General features: G+C 44.7%; 1 protein-coding gene and 1 pseudogene across 1 annotated transcript; one reads left to right on the top strand and one right to left on the bottom strand.

Annotated features, from left to right (window-relative positions):
* Nucleotides 1–17,515, top strand: part of LOC118377288 (kinesin-like protein KIF2A) — a 48,226-nt pseudogene extending 30,711 nt beyond the window's left edge.
* An 803-nt stretch (nucleotides 17,516–18,318) lies between these two features.
* dimt1l (DIM1 dimethyladenosine transferase 1-like (S. cerevisiae)) lies at nucleotides 18,319–21,733 on the bottom strand. Its single transcript, XM_035736260.2, has 12 exons — nucleotides 21,542–21,733; nucleotides 21,210–21,283; nucleotides 20,927–21,013; nucleotides 20,766–20,827; nucleotides 20,565–20,658; nucleotides 20,413–20,462; nucleotides 19,743–19,866; nucleotides 19,450–19,542; nucleotides 19,265–19,329; nucleotides 19,100–19,163; nucleotides 18,877–18,983; nucleotides 18,319–18,780 (listed from the first exon to the last, which is right to left on the bottom strand). Exons 1-12 carry the CDS (start codon nucleotides 21,597–21,599, stop codon nucleotides 18,738–18,740), a joined length of 921 nt encoding a protein of 306 aa, XP_035592153.1. The 5' UTR covers nucleotides 21,600–21,733; the 3' UTR covers nucleotides 18,319–18,737.
* Between the last annotated feature and the right edge of the window lie 132 nt (nucleotides 21,734–21,865).

Raw genomic sequence — 21,865 nt, 5'->3', positions numbered from 1 at the left:
ACTTAAAATGGATTGTCAAGCAAGTTGCAACCAATAAGAGCACAGAAAAGCTGACCACGACTCCATTTTGTTGATCCCTGCCTACAGACAGAAACTAAAACAAGAGGCTCCCACGCTGAGGTCTGTTCAACGCTGGTCTGACCAATCTGATTCCACACTCCAAGACTGCTTCCATCACGTGGACTGGGATATGTTTCGTATTGCGTCAGACAACAACATTGACGAATACGCTGATTCGGTGAGCGAGTTCATTAGAATGTGCGTTGAAGATGTCATTCCCATAGCAACGATTAAAACATTCCCAAACCAGAAACCGTGGATTGATGGCAGCATTCGCGTGAAACTGAAATCCCGAACCACTGCTTTTAATCAGGGCAAGGTGACCGGAAACATGACCGAATACAAACAGTGTAGCTATTCCCTCCGCAAGGCAATCAAACAAGCTAAGCGTCAGTATAGAGACAAAGTAGAATCTCAATTCAACGGCTCAGACACGAGGTATGTGGCAGGGTCTACAGTCAATCACGGATTACAAAAAGAAAACCAGCCCAGTCACGGACCAGGATGTCTTGCTCCCAGGCAGACTAAATAACTTTTCTGCCCGCTTTGAGGACAATACAGTGCCACTGACACGGCCTGCAACTAAAACATGCGGACTCTCCTTCACTGCAGCCGACGTGAGGAAAACATTTAAACGTGTCAACCCTCGCAAGGCTGCAGGCCCAGACGACATCCCCAGCCGCGCCCTCAGAGCATGCGCAGACCAGCTGGCTGGTGTGTTTACGGACATATTCAATCGATCCCTATCCCAGTCTGTTGTTCCCACATGCTTCAAGAGGGCCACCATTGTTCCTGTTCACAAGAAAACTAAGGTAACTGAGCTAAACGACTACCGCCCCGTAGCACTCACTTCCATCATCATTAAGTGCTTTGAGAGACTAGTCAAGGACCATATCACCTCCACCCTACCTGACACCCTAGACCCACTCAAATTAGCTTACCGCCCAAATAGGTCCACAGACGATACAATCTCAACCACACTGCACACTGCCCTAACCCATCTGGACAAGAGGAATACCTATGTGAGAATGCTGTTCATCGACTACAGCTCAGTATTTAACACCATAGTGCCCTCCAAGCTCGTTATCAAGCTCGAGAAACTGGGTCTCGACCCCGCCCTGTGCAACTGGGTACTGGACTTCCTGACGGGCCGCCCCCAGGTGGTGAGGGTAGGCAACAACATTTCCACCCCGCTGATCCTCAACACTGGGGCCCCACAAGGGTGCGTTCTGAGCCCTCTCCTGTACTCCCTGTTCACCCACGACTGCGTGGCCACGCACGCCTCCAACTCAATCATCAAGTTTGCGGACGACACAACAGTGGTAGGCTTGATTACCAACAACGACTAGACTGCCTACAGGGAGGAGGTGAGGGCCCTCGGAGTGTGGTGTCAGGAAAATAACCTCACACTCAACGTCAACAAAACTAAGGAGATGATTGTGGACTTCAGGAAACAGCAGAGGGAACACCCCCCTATCCACATTGATGGAACAGTAGTGTAGAGGGTAGTAAGTTTTAAGTTCCTCGGCGTACACATCACAGACAAACTGAATTGGTCCACCCACACAGACAGCATCGTGTAGAAGGCCCAGCAGCGCCTCTTCAACCTCAGGAGGCTGAAGAAATTCGGCTTGTCACCAAAAGCACTCACAAACTTCTACAGATGCACAATCAAGAGCATCCTGTCGGGCTGTATCACCGCCTGGTACGGCAACTGCTCCGCCCACAACCGTAAGGCTCTCCAGAGGGTAGTGAGGTCTGCACAACGCATCACCGGGGGCAAACTACCTGCCCTCCAGGACACCTACACCACCCGATGTCACAGGAGGGCCATAAAGATCATCAAGGACAACAACCACCCGAGCCACTGCCTGTTCACCCCGCTATCATCCAGAAGGCGAGGTCAGTACAGGTGCATCAAAGCTGAGACCGAGAGACTGAAAAACAGCTTCTATCTCAAGGCCATCAGAATGTTAAACAGCCACCACTAACATTGAGTGGCTGCTGCCAACACACTGACTCAACTCCAGCCACTAATAATGGGAATTGATGGGAAATGATGTAAAATATATCACTAGCCACTTTAAACAATGCTACCTAATATGATGTTTACATACCCTACATTATTCATCTCATATGTATACGTACGTATATACTGTACTCTATATCATCTACTGCATCTTTATGTAATACATGTATCACTAGCCACTTTAACTATGCCACTTTGTTTACATACTCATCTCATGTATATACTGTACTCGATACCATCTACTGTATCTTGCCTATGCCGCTCTGTACCATCACTCAGTCATATATCTTTATGTACATATTATTTATCCCTTTACACTTGTGTGTATAAGGTAGTAGTTTTGGAATTGTTAGCTAGATAACTTGTTGGTTATTACTGCATTGTCGGAACTAGAAGCACAAGCATTTCGCTACACTCGCATTAATATCTGCTAACCATGTGTATGTGACAAATAACATTTGATTTCATTTGATGATGGACCCATTGGCTGCACATGGTGTCACTGGTGTTGTGATGGTTTCTGGGTATCTATTCAATGGGCCAAAACATTCAGCCAAATGTATTGCATAGAACTGACGAGACTTAATATTCTGAGTCAAAGTCATATCCAAGTAATGCATTTCTATCTGCAATATCCTGACTGTTTGTCCCTACTGAATAAGGCCCAGCATATGGAGTGTATTTAACTGGGCTGAGCAGCACTGTCAGCTGACTGGAGGATGGTGTTGATTGACACACAGAGTGAAGGAGTTGACGGTGGACGCTAACCAGGTGACCGAGGGGGTCCGGCCCAACATCCATGTGGTGGACCTGCTGGACTATGACTGGGACCACCTGGGCAGCTCCCCCCAGAGAGATGACCTCAAACTGCTCTGTGAGCAGAACGTAAGCCACACTCTTATAATACACTCTTATTGCACTTTTATGCATTTAAGTCATTTAGCAGACGCTCTCTTTATGCTCACTCATCTTGTGATGCTGGTGTGTGTGTGTTACTCTGACTGTTGTCTGTCTTTCCAGGAGGAGGAGGTGTCACCCCAGCTCTTTAACTTCCATGAGGCTGTCTCAGATGGTGGAGATGGAGGAACAGGTGCTGGAGGACCACAGAGCTGTTTCCAGGTCAGACGACATTAACAGATGGCTCCTCTTAGATCCTTTCACATATGGTTAGGAGGTCCTCTGTGTTTAATTAATCTGCAAGATTAATGTCATGTGGAGCGACTATCCATGAAATTCTCTAAATCATCCACTTCTTCAAGCTAATGTAATACTGACTTGATGGGAGCAAAGTCATTGATTTAAATCATTTGTTTGTCAGTAGGAAGATGAGATGACCGTTATTGGTGAGTTGTTAATGTGTGTGTGTGTGTGTCTTTTGTGAGCAGGAGTCTATCCGGTGGCTGGAGGATGAGAAGGTTCTGCTGGAAATGACTGAGGAGGTGGACTATGACGTGGACTCCTACGCCACTCAGCTAGAGCAGATACTGGATCAGAAGATTGATATCCTCACTGATATCCTCACTGAGCTCAGAGGTAAGCAGCCTAGACATGTATTATTACAGTGACATGGTACCGTTTCAGTCAGATGAAAGAACATCTCTATGGAATGAGGTTTGGTCCATTTACACTACATGGCCAAAAGTATGCTCACCTGGAAAATCCCATTCCAAAATCAAAGGCGTTTACATGGAGTCGGTCCCCCCTTTGCTGCTATAACAGCCTCCACTCTTCTGGGAAGGCTTTCCACTAGATGTTGGAACATTGCTGCAGAGACTTGCTTCCATTCAGCCACGAGCATTAGTGAGGTTGCGCGATTATGCCTGGTTCGCAGTTGGCGTTCCAATTCATCCCGAAGGTGTTCAATGGGGTTGAGGTCAGGGCTCTGTGCAGGCCACTCAAGTTCTTCCACACCGATCTCAACAAACCATTTCTGTATGGACCTCGCTTTGTGCATGGGGGCATTGTCATGTTGAAACAGGAAAGGGCCTTCACTAAACTGTTTCCACAAAGTTTGAAACACAGAACTGTCTAGAATGTCATTGTATGCTGTAGCATTAAGATTTCCCTTCAACTGAACTAAGGGGCCTAGTCCGAACCATGAAAAAGAAGCCCCAGACCATTATTCCTCCTCTACCAAACTTTACAGTTGGCACTATTAATTTGTGCAGGTAGTGTTCTCCTGGAATCCGCCAAACCCAGGTTTGTCCGTCAGACTGACAGATGGTGAAGCGTGATAGAACGCATTTCCACTACTCCAGAGTCCAATGGTGGCGAGCTTTACACCACTCCAGCTGACGCTTGACATTGTGCATGGTGATCTTAGGCTTGTGTGCGGGTGCTCGGATATGGAAATCCATTTCATGAAGCTCCCGACGAAAAGGTATTGTGCTGCTGTTGCTTCCAGAGACAGTTTGGAACTCGATAGTGAGTGTTGCAACTAGGGTTGCAAAGGGTTGGAAACTTTCCAGGCAATTTCTGATACCAAATTAAGCCTGGGAATTTTGCTTAAATTCATCAAAAGTCATCTTAAAAAACAGTGAACCTTTTTGTGGGATACACATAAGGCTATTCTTGGTCTTGTGGCATATTTTGGTTCAACTATCCCCAATTCAATGGAATTGCAACCCTCTGCATGCACAGTGCATTCTTCCATCACATGTACAGCTGATTCTCAAGATCTTGCACACTAATGAGATGCCATTGAGCCCACACTACTACACTGTCTGAGCCAAGGACGACATGCTTTCTAGTAAGTTTTGATTACAATACTGGGTGAATATATTTTATATGACATGCATGATTTCTTGTAAATAGTAGCCTACAGAAAAGTGTGTTTTAAATCATTTTGTAACTGAATCATTTTTGCTCGTTAGTTTTTGCTACCATGTGGGTTTTAGCTTGCTTGAGCCTGCTAACTGAGGAGTTTTAATTCACCTGTTTCCATACATGTTTCATTTTAAAACGTATATCTTACAAAGGAGTTGTTTTAATCTAACTGCTTAACTATTTATCTGTACATGGCATTTTATTCGTTTTTTAAAAACTCATTTTGTCCCCTAATCTTTACAGCTCTTATCCAGAAGCGACTTACAAATTGGTGCATACACCTTATGACAACCAGTGGAACAGCCACTTGCATCTAAATCTTGTTGGGGGGGGGGTGAGAAGGATTACTTACCCTTACTTACCCTATCCTAGGTATTCCTTGAAGAGGTGGGGTTTCAGGTGTCTCCGGAAGGTGGTGATTGACTCCGCTGTCCTGGCGTCGTGAGGAGTTTGTTCCACCATTGGGGGCCAGAGCAGCGAACAGTTTTGACTGGGCTGAGGCGGGAACTGTACTTCCTCAGTGGTAGGGAGGCGAGCAGGCCAGAGGTGGATGAACGCAGTGCCCTTGTTTGGGTGTAGGGCCTGATCAGAGCCTGGAGGTACTGAGGTGCCGTTCCCCTCACAGCTCCGTGGCGAGCACCATGGTCTTGTAGCGGATGCGAGCTTCAACTGGAAGCCAGTGGAGAGAGCGGAGGAGCGGGGTGACGTGAGAGAACTTGGGAAGGTTGAACACCAGACGGGCTGCGGCGTTCTGGATGAGTTGTAGGGGTTTAATGGCACAGGCAGGGAGCCCAGCCAACAGCGAGTTGCAGTAATCAAGACGGGAGATGACAAGTGCCTGGATTAGGACCTGCGCCGCTTCCTGTGTGAGGCAGGGTCGTACTCTGCGGATGTTGTAGAGCATGAACCTACAGGAACGGGACACCGCCTTGATGTTAGTTGAGAACGTCAGGGTGTTGTCCAGGATCACGCCAAGGTTCTTAGCGCTCTGGGAGGAGGACACAATGGAGTTGTCAACCGTGATGGCGAGATCATGGAGCGGGCAGTCCTTCCCGGGAGGAAGAGGAGCTCCGTCTTGCTGAGGTTCAGCTTGAGGTGGTGATCCGTCATCCACACTGATATGTCTGCCAGACATGCAGAGATGCGATTCGCCACCTGGTCATCAGAAGGGGAAAGGAGAAGATTAATTGTGTGTCGTCTGCATAGCAATGATAGGAGAGACCATGTGAGGTTATGACAGAGCCAAGTGACTTGGTGTATAGCGAGAATAAGAGGGCCTAGAACAGAGCCCTGGGGACACCAGTGGTGAGAGCGCGTGGTGAGGAGACAGATTCTCGCCACGCCACCTGGTAGGAGCGACCTGTCAGGTAGGACGCAATCCAAGCGTGGGCCGCGCCGGAGATGCCCAACTCGGAGAGGGTGGAGAGGAGGATCTGATGGTTCACAGTATCGAAGGCAGCCGATAGGTCTAGAAGGATGAGAGCAGAGGAGAGAGAGTTAGCTTTAGCAGTGCGGAGCGCCTCCGTGATACAGAGAAGAGCAGTCTCAGTTGAATGACTAGTCTTGAAACCTGACTGATTTGGATCAAGAAGGTCATTCTGAGAGAGATAGCGGTAGAGCTGGCCAAGGACGGCACGCTCAAGAGTTTTGGAGAGAAAAGAGAGAAGGGATACTGGTCTGTAGTTGTTGACATCGGAGGGATCGAGTGTAGGTTTTTTCAGAAGGGTGCAACTCTCGCTCTCTTGAAGACGGGAGGGACGTAGCCAGCGGTCAGGGATGAGTTGATGAGCGAGGTAAGGTAAGGGAGAAGGTCTCCGGAAATGGTCTGGAGAAGAGAGGAGGGGATAGGGTCAAGCGGGCAGGTTGTTGGGCGGCCGGCCGTCACAAGACGCGAGATTTCATCTGGAGAGAGAGGGAGAAAGAGGTCAGAGCATAGGGTAGGGCAGTGTGAGCAGAACCAGCGGTGTCGTTTGACTTAGCAAACGAGGATCGGATGTCATCGACCTTCTTTTCAAAATGGTTGACGAAGTCATCTGCAGAGAGGGAGGAGGGAGGGGGGAGGATTCAGGAGGGAGGAGAAGGTGGCAAAGAGCTTCCTAGGGTTAGAGGCAGATGCTTGGAATTTAGAATGGTAGAAAGTGGCTTTAGCAGCAGAGACAGAGGAGGAAAATGTAGAGAGGAGGGAGTGAAAGGATGCCAGGTCCGCAGGGAGGCGAGTTTTCCTCCATTTCCGCTCGGCTGCCCGGAGCCCTGTTCTGTGAGCTCGCAATGAGTCGTCGAGCCACGGAGGCGGGAGGGAGGACCGAGCCGGCCTGGAGGATAGGGGACATAGGGAGTCAAAGGATGCAGTAAGGGAGGAGAGGAGGGTTGAGGAGGCAGAATCAGGAGATAGGTTGGAGAAAGTTTGAGCAGAGGGAAAGAAGATAGGATGGAAGAGGAGAGAGTAGCGGGGGAGAGAGAGCGAAGATTGGGACGGCGCGATACCATCCAGTAGGGGCAGTGTGGGAAGTGTTGGATGAGAGCGAGAGGGAAAAGGATACAAGGTAGTGGTCGGAGACTTGGAGGAGTTGCAATGAGGTTAGTGGAAGAACAGCATCTAGTAAAGATGAGGTCAAGCGTATTGCCTGCCTTGTGAGTAGGGGGAGGGTGAGAGGGTGAGGTCAAAGAGGAGAGGAGTGGAAAGAAGGAGGCAGAGAGGAATGAGTCAAAGGTAGACGTGGGGAGGTTAAAGTCGCCCAGAACTGTGAGAGGTGAGCCGTCCTCAGGAAAGGAGCTTATCAAGGCATCAAGCTCATTGATGAACTCTCCGAGGAACCTGGAGGGCGATAAATGATAAGGATGTTAAGCTTGAAAGGGCTGGTAACTGTGACAGCATGGAATTCAAAGGAGGCAATAGACAGATGGGTAAGGGGAAAGAGAGAAAGACCACTTGGGAGAGATGAGGATCCCGGTGCCACCACCCCGCTGACCAGAAGCTCTCGGGGTGTGCGAGAACACGTGGGCGGACGAGGAGAGAGCAGTAGGAGTAGCAGTGTTATCTGTGGTGATCCATGTTTCCGTCAGTGCCAAGAAGTCAAGGGACTGGAGGAGGCATAGGCTGAGATGAACTCTGCCTTGTTGGCCGCAGATTGGCAGTTCCAGAGGCTACCAGAGACCTGGAACTCCACGTGGGTCGTACGCGCTGGGACCACCAGGTTAGGGTGGTCGCGGCCACGCGGTGTGGAGCGTTTGTATGGTCTGTGCAGAGAGGAGAGAACAGGGATAGACAGACACATAGTTGACAGGCTACAGAAAAGGCTACGCTAATGCAAGGAAATTGGAATGACAAGCGGACTACACGTCTCGAATGTTCAGAAAGTTAAGCTTACGTAGCAAGAATCTTATTGACTAAAATGATTAAAATGATACAGTACTGCTAAAGTAGGCTAGCTGGCAGTAGCTGCGTTGTTGACACTACACTAATCAAGTCGTTCCGTTGAGTGTAATAATTCTACAGTGCTGCTATTCGGGGCTAGCTGGCTAGCTAGCAGTGTTGTTTACGTTACGTTGAGTTAAAGAACGACAATAGCTGGCTAGCTAACCTAGGGAATCGGTCTAGACTACACAATTATCTTTGAAACAAAGACGGCTATGCAGCTAGCCACGATCAAACAAATCAAACCGCTGCACTGCAATGAAACGAAAATGTGAAACCACCTGACCGGGTTGTTGAATTCAAAACAGCAGACGTTGGCTAGCTGTTAGCAGTTAGCTGTTGGCTAGCTAGCAGAGTCTCCTACGTTAAGGACGACAAATAGCTGGCTAGCGAACCTCAGTGAATTAAGATAATCACTCCAAGGCTACACACACTAAACTACACAATTATCTTGGAAACAAAGACAGCTATGTAGCTAGTTAACACTGAACTAATCAAGTCGTACAGTTGAGTGAATAGCACTACAGTGATGCTAATCTGTGTGCGTTAGCTAGCTCCTGGGCGAATAGCAGTGAAGGCTACGTTAGGGGCGACGAAATACGATAATTATGCAATTATCTCTGATACAAGGACGGCTATGTAGCTAGCTAAGAAGAATTGCTAAGATTAGACAAATCAACCGTTGTACTATAATGAAATGTAATGAAAAAGTTATAAAAAGTTATACAACCTGCAGAGCGAAGCCATTGGCTGTGCTGCTCATGCATTGAATCTGCTCCTCAAGGACATCATAGCACTGAAAACAATGGATACACTCTACAAGAGAGCCAAGGAAATGGTTAGGTATGTGAAGGGTCATCAAGTTATAGCAGCAATCTACCTCACCAAGCAAAGTGAGAAGAATAAGAGCACCATATTGAAGCTGCCCAACAACACCTGTTGGGGTGGTGTAGTCATCATGTTCTACAGTCGCCTGTAGGGGAAGGAGTCTCTCCAAGAAATGGCCGTATCACAGTCTGCCGATATGGACAACCCCATCAAGAGGATCCTCCTGGATGATGTATTTTGGGAGAGAGTGGTAAGCAGCCTGAAACTCCTGAAACCTATAGTAGTAACCAGGAGAAGAGAAGAGAAGGAATCCATACTGTCCTGCCCACTTCACTGTTGCTCCAAGAAGAGGAAACTGCAGTTTTGGAATACAGTGGGGCAAAAAGGTATTTAGTCAGCCACCAATTGTGCAAGTTCTCCCACTTAGAAGGATGAGAGGCCTGTAATTTTCACCATAGGTACACTTCAACCATGACAGACAAAATGAGAAAAATCCAGAAAATCACATTGTAGGATTTTTTATGAATTTATTTGCAAATGATGGTGGAAAATAAGTATTTGGTCACCTACAAACAAGCCAGATATCTGGCTCTCACAGACCTGTAACTTCTTCTGTAAGAGGCTCCTCTGTCCTCCACTCATTACCTGTATTAATGGCACCTGTTTGAACTTGTTATCAGTATAAAAAACACCTGTCCACAACCTCAAACAGTCACACTCCAAACTCCACTATGGCCAAGACCAAAGAGCTGTCAAAGGACACCAGAAACAAAATTGTAGACCTACACCAGGCTGGGAAGACTGAATCTGCAATAGGTAAGCAGCTTGGTTTGAAGAAATCAACTGTGGGAGCAATTATTAGGAAATGGAAGACATACAAGACCACTGATAATCTCCCTCGATCTGGGGCTCCATGCAAGATCTCACCCCGTGGGGTCAAAATGATCACAGGAACGGTGAGCAAAAATCCCAGAACCACACGGGGGGACCTAGTGAATGACCTGCAGAGAGCTGGGACCAAAGTAACAAAGCCTACCATCAGTAACACACTACGCCGCCAGGGACTCAAATCCTGCAGTGCCAGACGTGTCCCCCTGCTTAAGCCAGTACATGTCCAGGCCCGTCTGAAGTTTGTAACAGAGCATTTGGATGATCCAGAAGAAGATTGGGAGAATGTCATGAAACCAAAATATAACTTTTTGGTAAACTCAACTCGTCGTGTTTGGAGGACAAAGAATGCTGAGTTGCATCCAAAGAACACCATACCTACCGTGAAGCATGGGGGTGGAAACATCATGCTTTGGGGCTGTTTTTCTGCAAAGGGACCAGGACGACTGATCCGTGTAAAGGAAAGAATTAATGGGGCCATCTTTCGTGAGATTTTGAGTGAAAACCTCCTTCCATCAGCAAGGGCATTGAAGATGAAACGTGGCTGGGTCTTTCAGCATGACAATGATCCTAAAAACACCGCCCGGGCAACGAAGGAGTGGCTTCGTAAGAAGCATTTCAAGGTCCTGGAGTGGCCTAGCCAGTCTCCAGATCTCAACCCCATAGAAAATCTTTGGAGGGAGTTGAAAGTCTGTGTTGCCCAGCAACAGCCCCAAAACATCACTGCTCTAGAGGAGATCTGCATGGAGGAATGGGCCAAATTACCAGCAACAGTGTGTGAAAACCTTGTGAAGACTTACAGAAAACGTTTGACCTCTGTCATTGCCAACAAAGGGTATATAACAAAGTATTGAGAAACTTTGTTATTGACCAAATACTTATTTTCCACCATAATTTAAATAAATTTCAAATAAATGATTTTCTGGATTTTTTTTTCTCATTTTGTCTGTCATAGTTGAAGTGTACCTATGATGAAAATGACAGGCCTCTCTCGTCTTTAAGTGGGAGAACTTGCACAATTGGTGGCTGACTAAATACTTTTTTGCCCCACTGTACATCAAAAAGCATAGAGACTTCTGCCTGAAGCCCATACGTACTGCAGCGTACATGTTGGACCCCAAGTATGCTGGCAAGAGCATCCTGTCTGGTGCAGAGATCAACAAGGCCTATGGTGTCATCACTACTGTGTCTCTCCACTTTGGCCTGGATGAGAGCAAGGTTCTTGGCAGTTTGGCGAAGTACACTTCCAAGCAAGGGCTTTGGGATGGGAGATGCAATATAGCAGTCGTTCCAACATATCTAATGTATTTATTTTTATTTAACTAGCCAAGTCAATTAAGAACAAATTCTTATTTACATTGACGGCCTCCCGGGGAACAGTGGGTTAACTGCCTTGTTCAGGGGCAGAACGACAGATTTTTACCTTGTCAGCTCTGGGATTCGATCCCAGCAACCTTTCGGTTACTGACCCAACGCTCTAACCACTAGGCTCTAACCATTAGGCTACCTGGTGGAAGGGAATTTGTGGATTTGAGCGCAACTGGTCCTTGTTTGGGAACACACACACCAAAGCACGCAACAGGCTGACCAATACAAGGGTTGAAAAATTGGTGGCCATCCAGGCAAATTTGAGCCTTTTTGAGCCCGACAACGAGCCATCCTCAACAAGGTTGGAAAGTGACAGTGAAGCTTCAAAGTCTAATGTTCAAGAGGTGGACATTGAGGATGTCCAGGGAGAAGACATGGAAGCCTGAGAGGAAGACAACGAAAGCTTTAGTTTCTAGACTATAATTTTACAGATGTATGTTGAACATGTTTTTGGGAGATGCGATGGATCATTCAATATTCCCTTTTTGTTGTTCAGTGAAATTCTCATTTTTGTATTTTTTATTATTATTTTTTAAAAATCACCTTCATTTAACCAGATAGTAGAGAACAAGTTCTCATTTACAACTGCGACCTGTCCAAGATAAAGCAAAGCAGTTTGACACATACAACGACACAGAGTTACACATGGAGTAAAACAAACATGCAGTCAATAATACAGTAGAAACAAGTATATATGATGTGAGCAAATGAGGTGAGATAAGGGGAAAAAAGGCCATGGTGGCAAAGTAAATACAATATAGCAAGTAAAACACTGGAATAGTAGATTTGCAGTGGAAGAATGTGCAAAGTAGAAATAAAAATAATGGGGTGCAAAGGAGCAAAATAAATGAAATAAATACAGTACGGGAAGAGGGAGTTGTTTGGGATAAATTGATGGGCTATTTACAGGTGCAGTAATCTGTGAGCTGCTCTGACAGTTGATGCTTAAAGCTAGTGAGGGAGAAGTGTTTCCAGTTTCAGAGATTTTTTTGGAGTTCGTTCCAGTCATTGGCAGCAGAGAGGCGGCCAAAGAAATAATTGGTTTTGGGGGTGACCAGATAAACCTGCAGGAGCGCTTGCTACAGGTGTGTGATGCTATGGTGACCAGCGAGCTGAGATAACTGGGGACTTTACCTAGCAGGGTCTTGTAAATGACATGGAGCCAGTGGGTTTGGCGACGAGTATGAAGCGAGGGCCAGCCAACGAGAGCGTACAGGTCGCAATGGTGGGTAGTATATGGGGCTTTGGTGACAAAACGGATTGCACTGTGATAGACTGCATCCAATTTGTTGAGTAGGGTATTGGAGGCTATTTTGTAAATGACATCGCCGAAGTCGAGGATTGGTAGGATGGTCAGTTTTACAAGGGTATGTTTGGCAGCATGAGTGAAGGATGCTTTGTTGCAAAATAGGAAGCCAATTCTAGATTTAACTTTGGATTGGAGATGTTTGATGTGGGTCTGGAAGAAGAGTTTACAGTCTAACCAGACACCTAGGTATTTGTAGTTGTCCACGTATTCTAAGTCACTGCCGTCCAGAGTAGTGATGTTGGGCAGGTGCAGGCAGCGATCGGTTGAAGAGCATGCATTTAGTTTTACTAGTATTTACAGTTTCTCAGTCGCTTTGGTGCATTTTTCACATCATCCCTAACATGTGCATTTCTCAGAACAATTTGTACAAACTGCAATATACAATAGATATGTTTCTAAAGCTAGTCAGTCACTAAAAATCCTTAGTACATCTCTCAAAAGTAAATATTCATGCCAATGATCATGTCAGTGTCATCAGAAAGATAAGTCATTGAGTCATTGTTCACGAACAAGGTCGTCAAAATGTTTAGGCATGTTGTCAATGTAACTGTGTACTTTGACAGTATTACCTGATGTAAACTTAGGCTACAGTTTGGATGACAGTTTCTGTATTGAAAATGCACAAGGCTGCACTTCTATGGCATATCAATTTCAACAGTACTATTTACATATTACTGTATGTGGGTTATTGATTGAAAGAGACTGGACAACCCAAGGGGCACAAAGGGAAAAAATTAAATTTGAAAGAAACACAGGAAACCACCCCTAAGACACAACTTTGCCCGCAGCACTATTGTGCTGTCTCTACACATCCAGATGTTCCTGTCTGTCGGCCCACATATTCTCATCCACATCATTCCGGATATTTTTCCTTCCAATGCAACGTGGAAAGAATCTTTTGGAATGCCTTATCCATCCTCTGCAGGTGTCTACTGTGATGTCCTCACATGCTGCATCCATTGCAGCCAGCAGGGTCATCTGTGTGTGTGTGGCTGACGATCGTACACCTTCCACCTCCATGCAGAAAATAACTCCTCATTTGGGTTACGGAATGGTGAATAAGGTGGGAGGAATTCTATGAGCATCCTCGGGTGGGTCACAAACCATTGCCTTATGATGATTGATCGATGGAAACTCACATTATCACAAATGACCACATACTTTGGCAAATCCTCTCTAAACAGACCCCTCTCATCATCAGGGATGAGAGCCCTGTAGAGAGTCTCTAAAAAGTTGAGTAGATGCTGGGTGTTGTATGGCCCTATAAGGGGGATATGGGTTAGGACACCATGCTCCAAAATAGCAGCACACATGGTGATATTTCCTCCCCGTTGGCCTGGCAAATCCACAGTAGCTCTGTGACCGATGATATTCTGACCCCGCCTTCTGCATTTGGTCAAGTTGAAGCCAGCCTCATCCACGTATACAAAGTTGTGAGAGGGTTCACTTGATTCCATTATACGCTATATCCCAGAACACACAGTTGAATTTGTTTTGGTAAGGAAGAGTGACATAAAATGTACATATATTGCATGTTCCTTCCACAGCAATGGAAATGTGTGCAGTTTATGCTTACTGTACTATGTATCACTATAAAATGTTGCTGTAAAGTAGTTGCATAGATATATGTTTTACCTGTACATACTGGTATCGTAGCTCCTTACTGTAACTCTGTCCTCATTCCTTTGGAATGGTACACGGTACAGCTGTTTCATACTCATCTGGTTTCTATGCAGCACCCTGTCGATGGTTGTGATGCTAACCGTATGGATGTTTTCAAAGACATCGTTGTCTTCTATAATGGTCCTTTGTATTTCCCTGAGTCTCATGGCATTGTTTACTCGGACCATGGTGCAAATAGCCTCCTCCTGTTGAGGTGTGAAAAGGCGTCCTCTGCCACCGGTTTGAGGTAATCTTGCAGTCCTATGTGGGGAAAAATGCAGTCATGCATCGCACACTTTCACATAGACAAAAACTATGCGAACACACATTTTACTGTAAAACATACAGGCGGGTGCATGTAAGGTGCAGTATGTATCTGTATAGAGTATATTTCTGTATGCTGTGAAATACAAGTGGACTACTGTAATATGAAGCATTGTAGGAAGTATACAGTATACTTATATACAGTAACAATGCACTGTACATTGGTGGACATACCTGTTCTCTCTTCGAAACATTTGAACTATTGAGGACACGGTTGATCTCCCAATATTCGGCTGCACCCTTCGACCCGCCTCAGCCCTTGTAAGGCCATGATTGACAACATGGTCTACAATAGTGGCCCTTATGTCATCAGATATGCGCCTATGTCCTCTTTTGCCTCTTCCTCTGTTTTGCCTTCCACCACGCATCCTTGCTCCTCTCCTTCCTCCTCTTGGCTGTTGACCCTGTTCGTTTCCTGGTCCATCCATTATTGGAAAATTGCAACTCTATGTTGTGGTCTGTCTATATATGCTTGCCAATTGATTCCTCATGAGATGCACCTTTGAGCAATTTAGACAACTGGTTGATTGTTGGTTGAACTAACACTTGAGGGTCAATTTCACCTGCATGATTCATCAAGTCACGTTTTTGTACAAAAGGTCTAATAGAAATGTATAAAACTATGCTTGACAGTTTATGACAAATAGTTCAACAATTTAGCATGTAATGGCTTATGCAAGGAACTAATGCCTAGATGTTTTGAGGGGTAAGACTATTCAACAGAGAAACATCTACTATATTTTGATCAACATGACATGAGCAATTGATAATGTAGAAAAAAGCTGACACTTGTACATTATCAATTGCAATTTGTTCAAAGGAATAAGAAATTGCTTTAATGATGTGCACAAGTGACTAGATGATTTGGAATTTGTACAAGTAGTATCAAGAATTGCACTTTTGATCTAAGAAATGCACCAAAGCGACTGAGAAAAACTGTAAGAGCAATTGGAGGCCACGGAAGGAGAGTTGTATGGCATTGAAGCTTGCCTGGAGGGTTGTTAACACAGTGTCCAAAGAAGGGCCAGAAGTATACAGAATGGTGTCGTCTGCGTAGAGGTGGATCAGAGACTCACCAGCAGCAAGAGCGACATCATTGATGTATACAGAGAAGAGAGTCGGTCCAAGAATTGAACCCTGTGGCACCCCATAGAGACTGCCAGGGGTCCGGACAGCAGACCCTCCGATTTGACACACTGAACTCTATCAGAGAAGTAGTTGGTAATGTGAAGAGTCAACTCAATTAAAGTTAAATTTGTAACTGAATTGTTTTTTAAATTTATATTGAAAGGATTTAATAATTTGCAATTATGTCTACTTATGATAAGGTCAAATGTTTGTTTCTGTCTCCATATGATATGGTAAATATATCCATTGCAAAAAAACATCTACTTTTAAATGGTATTAATATTAATTAGCATATATTTACATTAATTCCCATATATTCCTGTTAATTCCCACGGAAAGTTTCCACGTTTTGGATATTCCCCAAAATGTGCAACCCTGGTTGCAACCGAGGACAGACCATTTTTACGCACATCAGCGATCCTGTTCTGTGAGCTTGTGTGGGGTGCCACTTCGCAGCTGTTGCTCCTCGATGTCTCCACTTCACAATAACAGAACTTGCAGTTGACCGGGGCAGCTCTATTAGGGCAGAAATTTGCCATCCCATGATGGTGCCATGTTGAAAGTCACTGACCCTTCAGTACGGGCCATTCTTCTGCCAATGTTTGTCTATTGAGATTGCATGGCTGTGTACTCGATTTTGTACACCTTTCTGCAACGTGTGTGGCTGAAATAGCCGAATCCACTAATTTGAAGGGGTGCTCAAAATTAGCGATTTATTTTGACTCCTGGCGTATTTGTATTATTCTCCACCTCTTTCATTCTTTTGTTGATTTTGGTCTCTCTGCATGTATCACCGTTGACATTCAGTAGTAAGTTTCACTTTTATTAACATGAATCATCGTATTCTTTTAATAAGCAGTAATATCTAATCCACTCTTTCTGCTCCTTTCTTTTCAGATAAAGTGAAATCGTTCCGCTCGTCGCTCCAAGAAGAGGACAAAGCCAGTAAGCAGATCAATCCTAAGAGGCCACGTGCCCTGCTGTAGACCAGACCTGACATGGGAGGGGGGTGTGGTCTTTGTGTGTGGAATGGGCAGTGGCACATACAGGAACATGACTATAAAAACGTAGCACAGCTGTCACAAACAAAGAAACGGACTCATCTAATCAGGCTCACCACTGATGTCATCAGAAATAACGAGGGGAATGCAACCTTGGATCCCTTTTATAGCTGATTTTACATTTTCACTCTTGTTTTTTAAATTTTATTTACTTTTTTGTACTTTAAATTGAACGGCTGTTGACTTGTCCTCATCAGAGACCTCCATGTTGGTTGTGCTTTTGGGTTCTACAACACAAGTGTTGTGTATTGTGGTAGGTCTGATTGACATGTATGCATGTGCAACTCTGTTGGCCTCCAACGCGTGTGGTTGGTTCCCTGCTCAGTTGGCACTGTACAGAATAGACATTACTCTGTAGGGCCAGTCTTTCTTTTCCTCTTCAATTTCCTGAGTTGAGAGGAAGTCAAATCTAGTTGTGGTTCTCATGTCTTACAAGTCCTTGTCTATAGTTTTATTCTGTTTTGTTCTCCCTGTTATTTAATACTGTAAAAAGTCATTTTTCACCCATTTAACTTTGTAAAGACAAATGTATAGTAAATACGCAACAGTAAGTCAGTGGTATGTTTCTGTGTTTGCCACAGATGTAACACTGGCGGAATAAAGGGGATACCTTGTCAGTGGTAACTGAAATGTGTCTTCCGCATTTAACCCAAACCCTCTGAATCAGAGTGGCAGCCTTAATCACCTCTTCAGCTCCCGGGGAACACATTTTTACCTTGTCCGCTCGGGGATTCGATCCAGCAACCTTTCGGTTACTGGCCCAACGCTCAGTGTCCTGTTTGATTTGACTCTTGACCTGCACCACTGAAATGCCATTAGAACCTCTCAATAGTCTCCTTAACTGACAACACTGGCGGAATAAAGGGGATACCTTTAAATACAACCTGGATTTTACAGGGCTGAGTAACACTGTATGATGAACATTTGGGCTAGATTCAATCCAGAACCCATTCCAGTACGGTTGATATTTAAATGGTATTTCAGATTGCACCGCATGGTTTACCGTGAATATTGCATTTAAATGTCAATCGAGCTACGACACGGATTATATATAGCCCTTTAATTTCCATTCGTCATGGGTAGGAAAACCTCTAGTTAAATGATAAGATGTCCAGGTGTGTGTAGTAAGCAGTGTGATGTCCTTTGTTTGTGGGACTGTGGTGACTCTGGCCCTGTAACTCGGCAGAAGTGGCACCATCTAGAGGCAGACTTCATAGGGAGATGGGTATAGTGCAGCAAAGCCTGTTTGAATACTCCCAAGTTATGTCATTATATATTTTGCATACCTTAGCTATTACTATCCTGCTGATATGTCTTTCCGATGAAGAGTTGGGGTCATTTATGGTGGTAAAGCAGTCATGAAATGCGTAACTTCATGAAACAAAGATTGGCTCAGGGCTCCTCACACAACAACCATGAGTCAGACATCTGACAAAGTATATTTTTCAACCTATCCATGACAACCAAGCACATACTGTAGGGCTGACCATAGAACACATCTCAACAGGTACTTGTGTCACCTGTTTTATGTATGAACATCAACTATACCTGTGTCCGCTTAGTAAATATGTACATTTCAGCAAAACAAACCATTTCACTTATCACCAGCTTTCATGTTCTTATAAAAGGCATGATGAAGGTAGTCCATGAGTCTGAGGTGTCGTGCTGCATTCCTCCAGCCAGTGAAAGTAGTTATCATCCAAACAATCACATGACTCTTGGATGTGATCTCAATCCATAAAAGCTTCCAGTTTCTGTTCTTTAAAGAACACTGGAGGTTTGACAACTGGATATGTTTCCACCATATTGCGCTCCTGCACAAAGTCCTCAGCTGTCCAGTTAGGAAAAGTGGATCCCAGCAGAGTTGAAAGCGTGGAGAAGTCTGGATAGAAGACAGATGACATGAAGAATCTCAAAAAAAAAAAACATTAAAGGAGAAAAAAAACTGCAAACATAAGAATAGTCCAGCTCCACTTACACCATGAAGTCATCTATGTCCATGCTCCTGGCTCGCTTCTCACTAAACTCAGCCTCCTGCAAAACACTCTCAATCTTCTTGGTGATGCTGAAGTCTGCTGGGATTTCCTGTTCCAGAAACAAACAAATGTAATGACTCGTTAACTAGTAATAAATCACCCAACCACATCCAGAATGTGAAAATATAGACTGCATAAGTGGAATATTGGCATGTGTGTGCTTACCACGTTGTGTACTGAACAGTGAATCCTGTAGTTCTTCTCCAACAGCTGCTCAACTGCAGTGGACCTGGAAAGAACCATCTTCAGGCTATAGCTTGTCACACAACCATTTGAGGCTGACAGGATATGACCAAGAACAATTTGAATATGCTTTGTTTTGGTACTCACTTGAAACCTGCGTTGAGGGTTTTGTTTTTCCTCACAAATGCAATTCTGACGAGACCATCCCATTCCTGTTGGAGGCAAGATTACAAACCTGATCACAAGACCTACTGTGCAGCAGAACATTTAAACTCCTATCTTTCCCATGTAGGTGACAGTGAACCAATCACCTTCACAGAACTAACACTTACCTGGAAGTTAACAGGAGGTGGTGGGTTCTTAGGCTCTATTCTGACAACACTCGACTCCACTTTAGGAGGAGGACGGAAGTTATTCTTCCCCACCTGAGCAAGAGAGAAATGAGAATTAAGAATGAAGCAAGAATGAAACATAGCTGAGAAACACAATAGTCCGCATGCACAATGTCAGTTTCATGGCTGAGTCAATGGTTCTGTCCCAAAATGTACATGGAATCCTATTCCCTATATGATGCACTACTTTTGACCAGAGCCCATTTGGGACGCAAGCAAGAGATCCCACTGACCTTCATGAGGTGGTCTACTCGAGCCAGCAGCTGAGTGTTGATGGATAGCCTGCAGTACAGCTTGTCTCCAGGCTTGGCAACCAGACGCATGGCAAACTCTCTCTGGAACATCAGCACTGCACATCTGACAAGACACCAAATCAAACGGTTTTAGCTGTTGTTTAAGTTGTTGCACTGTTTATGAGGAGAGCTTGCGAGTAAGCAAGTCATTGTACTGTGTACACTACACTGTATCCTGTGCATATGACAAATACACTTTGATTTGGCCAAATCCCAACTTGAGATCCATGCACATCACTCAAATGTCCCTAAATATCTCACTTTTTTTTTATTTGACCTTTATTTAACTAGGCAAGTCAGTTAAGAACAAATTCTTATTTTCAGTGGGTTAACTGCCAGTTCAGGGGCAGAACGACAGATTTGGACCTTGTCAGCTCTGGGATTCGAACTTGGAACCTTTCGGTTACTAGTCCAACGCACTAACCACTAGGCTACCCTGCTGCCCCACATTGATAATAATGCATGATTTACACAACAGTCTGGTCTACCAATGCCTGTTTGAGGTTCACATTTGGCCCCCAAGTGTACTAATGGATGAGGGGGGGAAAAGTCTGACAGTATCAGGGGAGTTTTGCAGCTCTGGAACCGGCCAGCTTCTCTTGTCTCTTACCTAAAGAAAGGCCTGTGCAGAAGTAACTTGAAGACAAAAGGTGATGAAATCTGCAAAACAACAATGAAACATGTTTCTGTAGGTATGTATTATTGTCAGAATTATGCAACTGAACTGGGTAAGTGTTGGTTACTGAGGGTGATGAGTTTTACCTGGTAAGGTAAATTGGCAACACAGACATCAAAGAAAGGCAGCTCTGTTTTCAGGACATCCCCCACTAAGATCTGTAGTTTAGTTTGCATAGGCCTATTACAGACAATGAACACAGATGTCACTATCACAGTTTCAACTTATACTCCCCTTTTAAGGAATTGTAAATGTATCACAGTAGCTAAGTTATGGCAAGTACTCACGTGCACTGCACTCTCTTCTGGAGCTCAGCAACCAGCCTACCGTCCAACTCACAGGCCACTACCTTCAGACAACGGGAAGATGAAAGCAACAGTAAGTACCAGAAGCTTCAAATAAGCCTTTCGCTACAAACATTCACTGACAGTAAGAACGAATCTCTCACCTTTTTGGCTTTCTCAAGCAGTTTGACAGTCATGTTTCCTGTGCCAGGTCCCACCTCCAACACCACATCTGTCGGCCTGAGAGCAGCCTGCCAACATGGATATCGGAATCGGAACATGTCAGTGAGCCTTCCTATCAATATCATGTAATATTGACCAGAGAGGGTACAGCTGCTTGAAAATGTGAAGGCATTTCTTTGCATGCTTATGAAAATTGTAGAAGGGGTGGTTGTGATCCTTGACCTTTACCAATGGTAAACAAAGTGGTTACAACCAGTACATTACCTTTTCAATGATTCCATTGACTACCAGTGGGTTTTTCAAGATGTGTTGACCAAGGCCAGTGTTGAACATGACCCCTAGAATATATTTACATAAAGTTGTTTTTAATTCAACTACGCAAGTCAGGTAAGAACAAATTCTTATTTTACAATGAACGCATGGTTAAATAAATCACGCCAGATCAATAATGAGTGTCTTCTTTCTAGCCTATATATATAGCCATAAGCCTGACTAGCTAACGTTTGTTAAAAACGTATCTGCAACTGGCTAGCTCCGACTCGCACTAAGCCACTGCTAACGTTAGCTGCTAGATACTAAAAACAGCTGAAACAAACCTTGGTTTTTAACCTGTTGGTGTTGTCTGGTTTTCTTTTCTACCCTTACTTTTGGCATTTTTCAATCGACTTTGAGGCACTCTCAAAGAAAAACGAATTACACAAAAATTGTTCGTCGCAACAAAAAAAATTCGACACGTGCAAATAACCGAAATATCCTGACTTATGACGTCTGCAGGAAATGTGCTGCAGTGGTTAGAATGGTAGAAACCTTTGCCGATTGGTGCGTACCGCCATCTACTGGTAAGAGCCATACACTTGTGGTTTCATCATGCATCAAATTTCTTTCCCATCCTTTCACTAAAACATTTACTACATTTCAAA

This window comes from Oncorhynchus keta, chromosome 25 (assembly GCF_023373465.1).
Source record: "Oncorhynchus keta strain PuntledgeMale-10-30-2019 chromosome 25, Oket_V2, whole genome shotgun sequence".
Classification (NCBI taxonomy): domain Eukaryota; kingdom Metazoa; phylum Chordata; class Actinopteri; order Salmoniformes; family Salmonidae; genus Oncorhynchus; species Oncorhynchus keta.
This window is presented reverse-complemented; position numbering and strand designations above follow the sequence as displayed.

What these genes read in the sequence shown, in the direction of transcription:
- dimt1l (XM_035736260.2), bottom strand. Translation starts at nt 21,599, where the DNA reads ATGCCAAAAGTAAGGGTAGAAAAGAAAACCAGACAACACCAACAGGTT. An exon ending in TCAATGGAATCATTGAAAAG is followed by an intron (nt 21,014 to 21,209) that starts GTAATGTACTGG and finishes CCATGTTGGCAG; the next exon opens with GCTGCTCTCAGGCCGACAGA. An exon ending in GAGTAGACCACCTCATGAAG is followed by an intron (nt 19,543 to 19,742) that starts GTCAGTGGGATC and finishes TCTCTTGCTCAG; the next exon opens with GTGGGGAAGAATAACTTCCG.